Genomic DNA, 11793 nt, shown 5'->3' with positions numbered 1-11793 from the left:
CGTGCATTTGATTGTTTAGTCCTCCTTATATACAAGTCTTTGCACTCCTCGCTGCATTGGACTGACTACATTACTCACCTTGTGTAGAAGTGTGTGAACCAGGAGCACATGACACAATACAGCAAAGCCAGTAGTCAAGACTCAGCAGTTCACCTGCACCTGAAGGATAAGGGACACTGCTATGAGGGCAACAGTGTCCACATTCAGGATTGAAAAGACAAGTGGACTGAGAAATGAATGGATGTTAAACAGGAACATCGATCTTTAAAAAGAAAAAGGGGTCTACAACACAACTTATCAGGTATTTATAATGCAGTCTTGACCTCTCTCCCCAGAAAGTTTCACTACTATTAACACCTTAAGTTACCCCTGACCTTGCAGTTTCCTCGAGGCATGTTGTTATTCAGGGGTGACAACATGTACATCTGGACCTCCTCATCGGTTATCATCGGAGTCTTGGATGAGGGGTGAAAGGTCATGACTATGATCAATATTGAGCAGGGTAAAGAATCTTGCTGTTGGCTGCTCTTTGTGTGGTGTACAATAAAACTACAAGTGGACTGAAGATCATTGACTCTGCTCTGTTTGTCCTTTTCTCAAGTCTGTTGGGATTATTTGGAGTTGGAGTAACTCTGAGTGTGGTGCTCAGAGATAAAATTCACCACACCATCCAATAATGGTGATAAGCCCAAAAAATGTGATGTTTGACTTGTGCATGATCTATCTATATTATCATCCAGTATACAGTGGGAAACTGCACATCACATGTTACACACAGTGGGAGTAATAATAAAGGGGGAAGGGAAGCATGAATAAGGGTCAGGCTGCTCATTTTTCCTCAAGAGCCCAATAGCAAGTTAATAAAGCCACAGCTGTCAATAATAAAATGTAATGGTCTCATGGTCTGTTATGCTCATTTTCAGTCACTTCATTGGTTATAGTGATACAATTTTCCAAACTGTTAACTTGGATGATGTATGAAAATACCTGCATTGATGCCGTTGTTTTGTTGATTTCAGGCTATAATCATCACCTTATCACGCTACGTCATCTGACTTCCCATATATCTCACCTGACTTCCCATATATTTCACCTGACTTCGGTGCTTCCTAGTTCGTCGTGAGGAAAAATCTGCGCGGAACGTGATTGGACGGTAACAGACGCATTTGGATTCTACTGGTCCAGACTCGCGTCAATCATCGCAGGAAGGCGGGCCAACTGTGGTTTGAATGAGGAAATAGAAGTGCAAACAAACACAGTCGCTTGTTGTGATTGTCTGCACGAACAGGATGAAAATGTTTCGAGTCGTGTGTCTGCTCGCCTTCGTCAGTGTGCTGAGTCCTGCTGCTGAAGCTCTGGACAATGGTCTGGCGCTGAAACCCACTATGGGATGGCTGCACTGGGAGAGGTTCATGTGTAACATGGACTGTCAGAGGGACCCGGAGAACTGCATCAGGTAAGAAAATCTGTCAGCCTGCGGTGATCCAACGCAATCTGACGTGTGTGAAAGCTAAACAAAAAAAAAAAAAAAAAAAAAACACCGAAAACAACCATGCTGATGCTGCTTAAGGACACACACCACCTCAGTACTCCTATAGAAATACAAACACAGAAACATATTTAAAAGTATGATTTGCCTGTGAAAAAATCACTAGAAACCCCCACTGTGTATAGGTTTGTTTGGATCATACACTATAATTAGCCAAATATACTGGCAAATTAAAAACAGAAGAAAATGTTTGGTAAATAATAATAATAACAATCACTAACTGTATCTTAAACCTGTATTGAAGTTGTGTGATCTTTATTTAAGAATACAGAACTCATTAAGAGAAACTGTCATAAGACTGAGATCAGAAACAAAACAGTTGTTGACAGCTGATTGAATTTGCTTTTATTTATTCTCCAGATTCAGGCGCAATGAGACACTGATGTCTGAGATATTGGTGTCAACCAGTCATGTCAAAAAAAACTAAATTTGCAAAGGACTTCACAAACACGCAATACAAAAGCAATTTCTTGTGTGATTCCAGTGGCATAAACAGGAAATCTGTAAGGTGGCGAGGTAATTTACAAGGGTGGACTGGGCTGGTGGAAAAAATTAAACAGAGATTAACACTGATAAACAGACAAATTACATAGAGTTACAACCATGCATGTAAATTTCGTTTGAAATTGGGGACACATAAAGCAAAAGGATCTTAATGTCCTCTTCCAAGAAACTGGTCATCAAAAATATAATTTTATGCGTTCTGGTGAACCTTTACGCTTTAATTTGTGCTGTTTCTGCTACAGTTTATGGCGGGAATGTTTTATGTATGTAAAGGAATACACAAAATTCACCAGACACCAGATATAACGTAATATTTTGTAGTAAGAAGCTCAGGTATTCTGTATTTCTTTCAAACATTTATACTCCTGTAGATCAGCTTTTCTCGCTTAATATAATCCCTGCCGAGCCAATACACATACTGCTGTATATAAGCATTATTTACTCTTCTGTCCTCTGTGTATTTTTGTAAACAGCAACCTTTTTAAATGTGCATGTGGCGCCCATTCACATCAATGATTAATGAATTCATTTCAAATAATTGATAAACCCCTGGACTTTGATAGATTTTGTGTGTTTCAGCCAGATTTCTGCTCATGTTGAGAACTTTGTACTCATTCAGACAGTGTCATAAGTAGAGATATTTGCTATGCTGAAGAAAAAAGGCCCACCCATGTTGGAAGCAATGTTGCATTTATGAGCAAGCATGATAAAATTCAAAATAAAGATATGATGCTTCTTTCATGTTTTTATTGGAATGACAAACGCACGTGCTCTACATTATGAGGGGAGGCTGCATCCCCCTAAAATCTATGGCAGCAACAAACAGTTACTTTTATTATCAGTCATACTGCAGGTTTCTTTATTAATCAATTAATGATTTGGACTATAAAGCCTGAGGAAGCATTAAAAACCAAGGTGTTCTACTTTTTTTGTCAAGTAATAGTCATTTTGCTATAGTGTGGTTCAAGGAAAGTGAAATATAATCAACAAATGTTGGACATTTTTGCTTAAAGTCGCTCTCTGATTATTGATTTAACCCCTAAAACTCATCTCTGTGAATCAGATACATACTTTCTTCTGTTAAAATATCCTCTTCCTGCCTTGACATGGCTTGTATAGATTTCTGCACTGTTGCTTCTATAATGTGCAGATGTATGAAATCTCTACCACTTTCTCCATCCACCTCTCCGCTACATGCCGCAGCTCGAGCACACCAGCTCACCTAGAACTCACATGGCTCAAATGCTGCAAAACTACTCAATGCTACATAATGGCAAGTTGTGATATTGGAGTAATTCAATCAATCAGTCAATAAAACTTTATTTATATAGCACTTTTCATACAATAAAAATGCAACACAAAGTGCTTTGCAAAATTAAAAACATTAATTTAAAAACAAGAAAACCTGACCTCCGCACCCTTGGTAAGTACATATATACATGCAACTGCACATACACACACATGCACACACACTCTCACCACGGACTGTAGGGAGACATGGCATGGCACTGAGGATCATGGAAAACGCCACCATTCAGCCATACATGCTCATACCAGAATCCAGTTCAGAAGGACTGATGAAACCCCAGAACTCTGAATAAAAACACCATGCGTACATGTTAGCAAGATAAAATATTTAATTTTCATTGGAGGGGAACTTTAAAAAATGAAAATGATCATAATTTTTCTGCAGTAATCTACTCGAAGTTGCACTTTTAGTTCAGATTTCTCTCATAATCATGAAATGTTAAGTCATAATTGCACATTAGCATATCCATTTTTTTTCCTTTGTTTCTTCTTTGGTGAATGCAAATACTATCTGCAAAAATTGGATTTTCTGATTAATTTTGGACACCCTCCCTATGCACAGATTTTTTTTTCTATCCAACAGAGCACCAAATGTCAGTCTATTGGATGCATCATTGTTGTTGTATAACTCAGCAATGAGCAGCAGCAAACCTGGCGTTCCCTGTTAGAAAAATTCCCTTAACATGTATATAGTTGTGTGTGCCATATTGCAGTTGCACATGACATTGAACGCTGCCATCTAACTGATACTATCAGTCCCGACTGTCTCCTCCTGTTGCCCTGGCAGTGAGCGTTTGTACATGCAGATGGCAGATGTGATGGTGAAGGAGGGCTGGAAAAAGGCCGGTTACGAGTACGTCTGCATCGATGACTGCTGGCCCTCCCACCAGCGCGATGCCCAGGGCCGCCTGCAGGCAGATCCCAAAAGATTCCCCAGCGGCATCAAGAAACTGGCCGACTATGTGAGTAGTAGGTATAAAAGAGGAATGAAAACTCAGAATGTGAATATTGTATCAATGCCATAATTCCTCCATGGACATCAAAGAGAAAGAAGTTCAGAGAGACTTAAGGAAAGTGAGAAATTCTTAAATTCAGCTTGCTTGAAGGAGCAAAATGAGAGAATGTGATATGATATGACTGATTTTATATATTCCAGTCTTTGAGCTGCATTACGAATCGTATACACAGTTATATAACAATAAACTATGTCATATTGAACACATATTCAGACTGATGTGATTCTACGGGATGCAGTGTTATAAAATCCTTCATGCACCGTGCCTAAGTTTGAAAATGTTAAAAAGTTCAAGAAGCTCTGTTTAAAAAACTCGAGGAGTAAAAGTGATTACACAGTCAGATTACGTATTCATTATACATCCATCCAAGCAGTCCTGCAATTATTTACATAATGAAGGGGAAAGGACCAGATGTGGAACCCAGGACTCAGATCTCGTGCGAGTGGAAATGCAGCACCTGCAGCCAACGGGGATACATATTATATTGTCTCAGGTAGGAGTGTGCTGCCTCTTTGCTTGACAGTGGAGAGGAGCTGGAAGCCATTATGACAGGTTGATTCCTAAACCAGGCTTCACATGCAGGGATGCAGCACAGACAGCTAAAAAGTGATGTTCACCAGGAAAGGGATATATTCAGGCCTACTGTGTCCTGGACCAGAAGTGTCTAGTTTTCAGCTGTGCAACATCGCCATCTAATGGTACAAATACTTGACCCGCTCATTCAGCCTGAATGAATGCATTTCAAAGTATTTTTCTGCCTTTAGGTCCACTCTAAGGGTCTGAAGCTGGGTATCTACGCAGATGTGGGCAAGAGTACATGTGCTGGATACCCTGGCAGTCTGGGTTACTATGAGACAGACGCTCAGACTTTTGCTGACTGGGGTGTGGATCTGCTCAAATTTGATGGCTGCTATATGGATTGGACTTTGCTGGGAGAAGGTGGGCTTTTAATTCAGAATGGAGAACAAATCAAACATTGCAGTGCCGATGCTAATCCCCGCATAAGCTGCAGATGTTATTCCTGATTACCGCTTGTTCATCTCACATAATAAGGCCCAGTGAGATGTTGTAAATAAAGTCTTTTTGCACTATTTGAGTTTTGAATTAAGAAGATCCCCGGTTCAAGTCCCTGCCTGGGATCTTTCTGTGTGGAGTTTGCATGTTCTCACCGGATTCTCCGGCTTCCTCCCACAGTCTAAAAACATGCTGAGGTTCGCTGGTGACTCTAAATTTTTCATAGGTGTGAATGTGATTGTCTGTCTCTCGATGTGGCCCTGTGATAGACCTGTCTAGGATGTATCCCACATTTATCTTAAGTCAGCTGGGATAGACTCCAGCCCTGCCACGGCCCTATCAAGGATTAAGCAATGTATAGTTAATGAATTTATTTATTATTTACCTTTTATTTAACTAGGTAGGTCAACTGAGAATTATTTCTCATTTAAAATGCTGACCTGGATGGACTTTTAAGTTACATATTTATCAGTGTTGTGGGACCATTTTCTGCTTCTTCTCTCGTGAACCGTATTAGTCTCATTAGACACGGTGGTCTAGGAGTTAACTACTTGTTATTTGTTCTGGTTAAGGCTACACAAACATGTCAAAAGCACTGAACAAAACCGGAAGAAGCATCCTGTATTCCTGTGAGTGGCCGTTGTATGAGTGGCCTTTCAGAAAGGTGAGAAAGAACATCTTGAAATTTTAGTATACATTAATCAGTCTCTGTAAGATATTGCAAAAACAAACAATCCTTACTGGTCATTAACTGCATGACAATACAATTCTTGTGCGACATAAAAAGAGCATCTTTGTGCCTGCAGCCTAACTACACAGCCATTCGTGAGACGTGTAACCACTGGCGCAACTTCAATGACGTGTACGACTCATGGAGCTCTGTCAAGTCCATCTTGGAATGGACTGCTTCTCATCAGGACATCATCGTGCCCTCAGCTGGACCTGGAGGCTGGAATGACCCCGATATGGTATTCTGCTCTTTTCCAGCTCTTATACGCTGCTCTCTCTGACCTCAGACTAAGCATAGAACCAGAGGCTTTCCAGCACTAAGCTGTTTGAAATCAATGGCCAATTCCTATGTTTTAAGGACAACGAAGTGCTGATTTGTTTCTGAATCTGAACTTGACGTGAACTTGCACACAAAGAAATAGCTTGATGTTTTGGGAAACAATTGCACTTCTTTTTTACTCAGATGATGTGAGAAGATTTTATACCACACACCTATCTGTACACTAAATATGGAGCTACGGCCAGCTGGCTGACTTAGCTCAAAACAAAAATTGGAAAACCGGAGGAAACAGCCTGGAAGCAAGAAAAATCCACCTGCCAGAACCTCAAAACTTTGCCAAGACCACAATGTATCGTGTTTACTTAATTCTTTGTGCAAATTTAACAAAGGAGATACAATGTGGCTGAGTTTTACAGCCAGACCAACTTTCCCTCCTCTTTCCAAACTGCACAAACATGAACAGTATCCATTTTCTCATCTAATATTAATATGCTTATTTCCCATTATGTCAATCCATTCCTTTAAAAATTTTGATCGGAATAGTTGAGTGTTTGAGTTTTGAAACCAAGAGTTGGAATAGGTTTAATTATTCCCATAAAAGGGTTTAAACAAATTGTTTTAAAAGAACTACATTTCTTAATAGTAGGTTGTTGCTGCACAGCCGACTGTCAATAATCCTGAGTTGCTTTCTGAATTTACATATTTATGACATTGGTCCGTTTCTCCAGCTCGTAATTGGGAACTTTGGCCTGAGTCACGACCAGCAGGAGTCTCAGATGGCATTATGGGCCATCATGGCAGCGCCTCTGCTCATGTCTAATGATCTAAGGAACATTTGTCCTCGCTCCAAAGAGCTGCTGCAGAACAGACGCATCATAGACATCAGCCAGGACCCATTGGGCAAGCAGGGATACCGCAGTGCCAAGGTTGGTGTGAGGCAACTCAAGAGCAAGATCACCTCCTGTAGGGGCAGCTGTCAGTGTTTACGGTGTCCGTTTAGAAATGCTAAATGCTTTGCAAATGAAAGTGACAATTAAAGTTACTGCTAAAGTGTAACTTGTTCTACAGGTGGACAGTTTTGAAGTGTGGGAGAGGCCCCTGTCAAAGAACCGTCTGGCTGTCGCTGTGCTGAACATGCAGGAGATCGGTGGTCCTCGAGGGTTTGTCATCAGAGCTTTTCCTGGCTGGAAGATCTGTGACCCCAAATGTAACGTGACGCAGATCCTGCCTCAGTACAAGGAGATGGGTGTTCAGACTCAACAAAGCACATTGGCGATACCTGTCAACCCTTCAGGCACTGCTCTGCTGACTGTCACTCCCATCAGCGGTGACTTTACAGGGATTCACAAGCTGCACTGGGAGAACGTGTCCGTCAAACACAAGTACATTTTATAGTCTACTGTTGGCTATGCACTTTATTCTTTGATTCAAATGGACAAATGTTAATCCTTTAACTTTTTAAAATAGTTTTGCTTTCATAAAACTGTGTGTAAATTCAAAAAGGGAGTGTGAGTTATAGTCTCGGGTTTGCTTGAATCGATGCTGTGATGGGGACAGTACATCTGCTACTTTTTAACATGTTGAATAAAATCACTGGAGAGTAATTGTTGCACACAAGTGTTGACTGTCTAGACGAGGCTGCTTAAAGGTTAGATTACCATAAGAGACGAGGGCTGAATTTCTCACCTCAAACAAGAATAATGAAAAAGGTTAAAAGAAAGGACTTAACTCCAAAGTATGTTTTGAGACATTTATTCAAAATAGTGACAGCTCAATAAGTCTGGACCACAGCTTAGAACTGGATGACCTGGCCCTGTAAGAGAACAAAAAAATGTGTCAATGATACATGGTTCACTTCAAATGCTGCTGGAAATTTATTAAATTATGAGAATTATGAATGACTTTTGCATTATCATGAATTAGTTTTGCAGATTATCTTCAGATTTTTTGGCTTCACTCTACTTTGCACAAATGCAGCCAAACTGACCCTTTCCTGATGCAAGAATGTTTTTAGTTTACATCTACAAGCTGCCTACAAGCACGTGGCACCAAGAGCAAAAAGATTTAGAGCTATTACAGCACTTAAAGTGAAAATAAAAAGTTCAAATACACTGTTTTTGGTATAGGATTTATTTCTAATATATAACTTAATCCTATAAAGTAATCCAGAAGATAGATTTAGTATTTTGCTGGCTTGGAATGGGCCTTTGAGGGTTAGTTATTAGATACAAATCAATTCCTTGGTATTTCTAGACAAGTTTTTTTTCTTGGCAAATTCTTAATTAGTATTTCAGTGTTGGCAATCTTTGGTGTTTGCTAAAACTTGTTGACCTGTGCAGGAAAAAGCCTGTGTAGGTTGCAGCCGCAAGTATTCTCTAAAGCTTACAGAATCTGTAGCCAAGGTGCAATGTTTATGTTGTCTAGAAAAGTCACATTTAAGACTGACACATTGGTTTACATAACTGAACCAATAGAATGACTATTAATATAATCTACATGTGCAGAGAAGCAGGTTTGACAATAACTGCCTTTATATCAAAATGCAAACCCGCAGCCTTGCTAAAGATAATTCCAGTGTAGTGGACTGCATTTTACTGATGTTTGTTGCCGGACGGCATTATGTCCGCCACGTATCAACTGCATATAATGTGTACACTGTACATAATGCAGTCCAAATCAAACAGACACATGCTGCATCTTAAACATCATAACAGGAAACTATCGCTCCATGTTTAATGATTGCAGTCCCATCAATGCTATTCTCAATCACCCAAAGACATCTCTGTAAATAATCTGCGGTAAGATGTGCTCTAATCAAAACATAAGATGACTAGAACTATTATGAACATGGAAACAAACATTTCTTCCTTCTCAAGGACATCTGTACTGTTGGAGAATGCCCTTGCACTCTGATCTCATCATAAGATCCTGACTCTCTAATATTGTCTTTATTTAACTATTTTCTCTTTCCTTACATGCTCTCTGAAAGTGTGTGTTTAGGTGAAAAAAAAGTAGTAGAGTTAATATGCAAAAAATGAGCTGATCACTATGTTTCTATATATCTATTTGCAGGTTAGCAAACTATTTTGCCTTTTCCTAATCATTGTATCTCAATAAACATTAACAAGTTAACAAAAAATAGTGTAAAAACAGACATGAAAAACAACTGGATTAATTAACCACATTTTAGTGATAGTGAATATTCAATATGATGCACAACTTTTTCCCTACATAATGGATCATGTAGAAATGAGCATAGATGCATCCATATACGGAGCAATTTTGACAAGTCAAATATTAAGGATATTTGAGGCAAGCTCCAGTGTTGACCTACAGATTTAAGAGAACTAAGAGGGACTCTGAATGGTACCGATTCAATACACGAAGAGAATGCACATGCAGACCATACAAATTACACACGACACAAGTGATCCCTACCTTTCTCTTCTTGTCACCACCCAACTCGAAGTGCTTGCACCTCTTGATGGCCAGCATTCTCTTGGATCTGCAGTTGGCCTCCACACACTCGAGCCTCAACACAATTTTCTTTGTAGTCTTAGCCTGAAATGACAACGAATCAGTGAGTCCTCCCACAGGTTGCTCCTAGAGCTGCACGTGATCACAAGCATCAACTCTGCAACGTGCACATGAACAGTAGTCACTAGTCTAACACATTAGGCTCCAACTTCTTTCACTGCTTACCAGAGAAAGAAAAGTCATGGTTCTTTTGATTAACGGTTAATCTAAAAGAATCTGTCAGAATGTCAGCTACTCTCATTTAAAGGTTCTTGGACACTCATTTTATTCTTTTACTTTATTAAAAAGACAGTTTGTTGCATTCAGTCTTCACATGTTCATAGCAAAATGAAACAGGAACAAGAAACATACAGAAAAAAAAGACTTGGTTTCCAAAGAAGTGCAACATCAGTTTCATTGAAATATCTGAGCCACAGAAAGGATGATGTTGCCCAAAAGCCCATGTTGTGTCACCAGCGTCTTGCGTTGTTAGCTCGAGGCAAAACAACCGATTTGTTTCATCATTTAAATCAGCACCAAAAAGCTCCGTATGAGTGCAAAACAAGATCTGAATGCCATCCGAAGCTAAAAACTATCTTGGATGTTTCTGCTCATGTTAGATCGTGTAAGAAAGGCTCTTTACTGATGCAGATCCCCCTACAAAATCACCCCAATTCTTCAAGAATTTGATCTGGTTAGAATTTGTTGTTTCTACACATCACAAAAATCACGTTTCCCCAGTACTGTGCAGCCAAACAGATCAAACAACACTGGAAAGTTGGGGTTACCTTTTTGCGGAAGATGGGCTTCGTCTGACCACCGTACCCTGCCTGCTTCCTGTCGTATCTCCTCTTACCTGCAGAGCATTTACAGTTTAGCCACAGCTCATTGCATTCACACATATGGATTTTACTTATGAGCATAAGGTCGACATATTTACCCTGTGCATAGAGGGAGTCCTTTCCCTTCTTGTACTGGGTAACTTTGTGGGGCTGGTGCTTCTTGCACTTCTTGCAGTAGGTCCTGCGGGTCTTCGGGACGTTCACCTGCACAACAAAGATGGAAGCCCTTGAGAATACATCCACAAACAAATGTGGAACATTTAAGTACAAAGTCCCTGACATATAAATTGGAGTGACGAGGAAACATCGTCATTGTGAACAGGCCCAACTGCAGCTGCTAACCAAAGCCTAATCGGGTAATTTAACTACAGCGGGACTGTTGTAACCAGTAAAAACATAAAAGTCACACGGGTCAGGTTGACACATGCTGAAACTTGACATTACAGAAGAGAAAGCTTGTGCTTATCATGCTAACTGTTAGCGCCCCGTTCTGCTAGCAAGCTAACGTGTTAGCATTGCGGCTATTTAACGATAATGGGGTGTAAACATGTGACGCTGGAATGAAGTAAAACAGTACAATGCTACTTGAAATGAGGGTTATTTTTCCAGAGACTTTACTTCAAAATTTCTCAGGAGAAAGGCCGGTTGGAGTGGCTACACCACGTACAGCGGCATTTCTCCAGTAAGGTAGCAGCCATCCCTTAATGTTAATCTAACAGCGTTTAATGTACATACGACGGCTAATACTGCCATCGGTGCGTGTATCCGATCGTTATCTACATATTTGAGCTAAGCAGCTACAGAAATGGTGTTTTAATCGGCAAGATTGAGTTAGATTTTTCAAAGTGTATTCGTGTAATCATTTCATACCATGGCTGCGACCCGATGCAGAGGAAAAGAGGAAGGCTGAGGCCGGAAGCAGTTCTTTAAGTGGAGCTGGGCAGTGAGCGGCCTGTCTGCCCCCTAGTGGCGGGACACAGCAGGAGGACAAACAATAAACACACCAGGGAGATCATCTTTAAAGAAAATACAGTT

General features: G+C 40.2%; 2 protein-coding genes across 2 annotated transcripts; one reads left to right on the top strand and one right to left on the bottom strand.

Annotated features, from left to right (window-relative positions):
* Positions 1 to 1198: 1198 nt before the first annotated feature.
* On the top strand, positions 1199 to 8298 carry gla (galactosidase, alpha). The gene is made up of 7 exons (XM_023283831.3): positions 1199 to 1456; positions 4149 to 4323; positions 5142 to 5316; positions 5964 to 6055; positions 6198 to 6359; positions 7129 to 7326; positions 7469 to 8298. Exons 1-7 carry the CDS (start codon positions 1290 to 1292, stop codon positions 7793 to 7795), a joined length of 1296 nt encoding a protein of 431 aa, XP_023139599.2. The 5' UTR covers positions 1199 to 1289; the 3' UTR covers positions 7796 to 8298.
* On the bottom strand, positions 8137 to 11678 carry rpl36a (ribosomal protein L36A). The gene is made up of 5 exons (XM_035954558.2): positions 11629 to 11678; positions 10857 to 10962; positions 10705 to 10772; positions 9839 to 9961; positions 8137 to 8213 (listed from the first exon to the last, which is right to left on the bottom strand). Exons 1-5 carry the CDS (start codon positions 11629 to 11631, stop codon positions 8193 to 8195), a joined length of 321 nt encoding a protein of 106 aa, XP_035810451.1. The 5' UTR covers positions 11632 to 11678; the 3' UTR covers positions 8137 to 8192.
* Between the last annotated feature and the right edge of the window lie 115 nt (positions 11679 to 11793).

The sequence above is a fragment of the Amphiprion ocellaris genome, chromosome 13, assembly GCF_022539595.1.
Source record: "Amphiprion ocellaris isolate individual 3 ecotype Okinawa chromosome 13, ASM2253959v1, whole genome shotgun sequence".
NCBI classification, from domain to species: domain Eukaryota; kingdom Metazoa; phylum Chordata; class Actinopteri; family Pomacentridae; genus Amphiprion; species Amphiprion ocellaris.
Note: the sequence above shows the minus strand (reverse complement) of the source record. Positions and strands in the feature narration are given on the sequence as shown.

Coding starts and splice junctions, on each gene's coding strand:
- gla (XM_023283831.3), top strand. CDS start 1,290: ATGAAAATGTTTCGAGTCGTGTGTCTGCTCGCCTTCGTCAGTGTGCTG. Junction 1,457..4,148: donor GACCCGGAGAACTGCATCAG/GTAAGAAAATCT, acceptor TTGCCCTGGCAG/TGAGCGTTTGTACATGCAGA. Junction 6,056..6,197: donor ATGAGTGGCCTTTCAGAAAG/GTGAGAAAGAAC, acceptor TTGTGCCTGCAG/CCTAACTACACAGCCATTCG.
- rpl36a (XM_035954558.2), bottom strand. Junction 9,962..10,704: donor AGCCCATCTTCCGCAAAAAG/GTAACCCCAACT, acceptor TTGTCATTTCAG/GCTAAGACTACAAAGAAAAT. Junction 8,214..9,838: donor GTGGTGACAAGAAGAGAAAG/GTAGGGATCACT, acceptor GTTCTCTTACAG/GGCCAGGTCATCCAGTTCTA.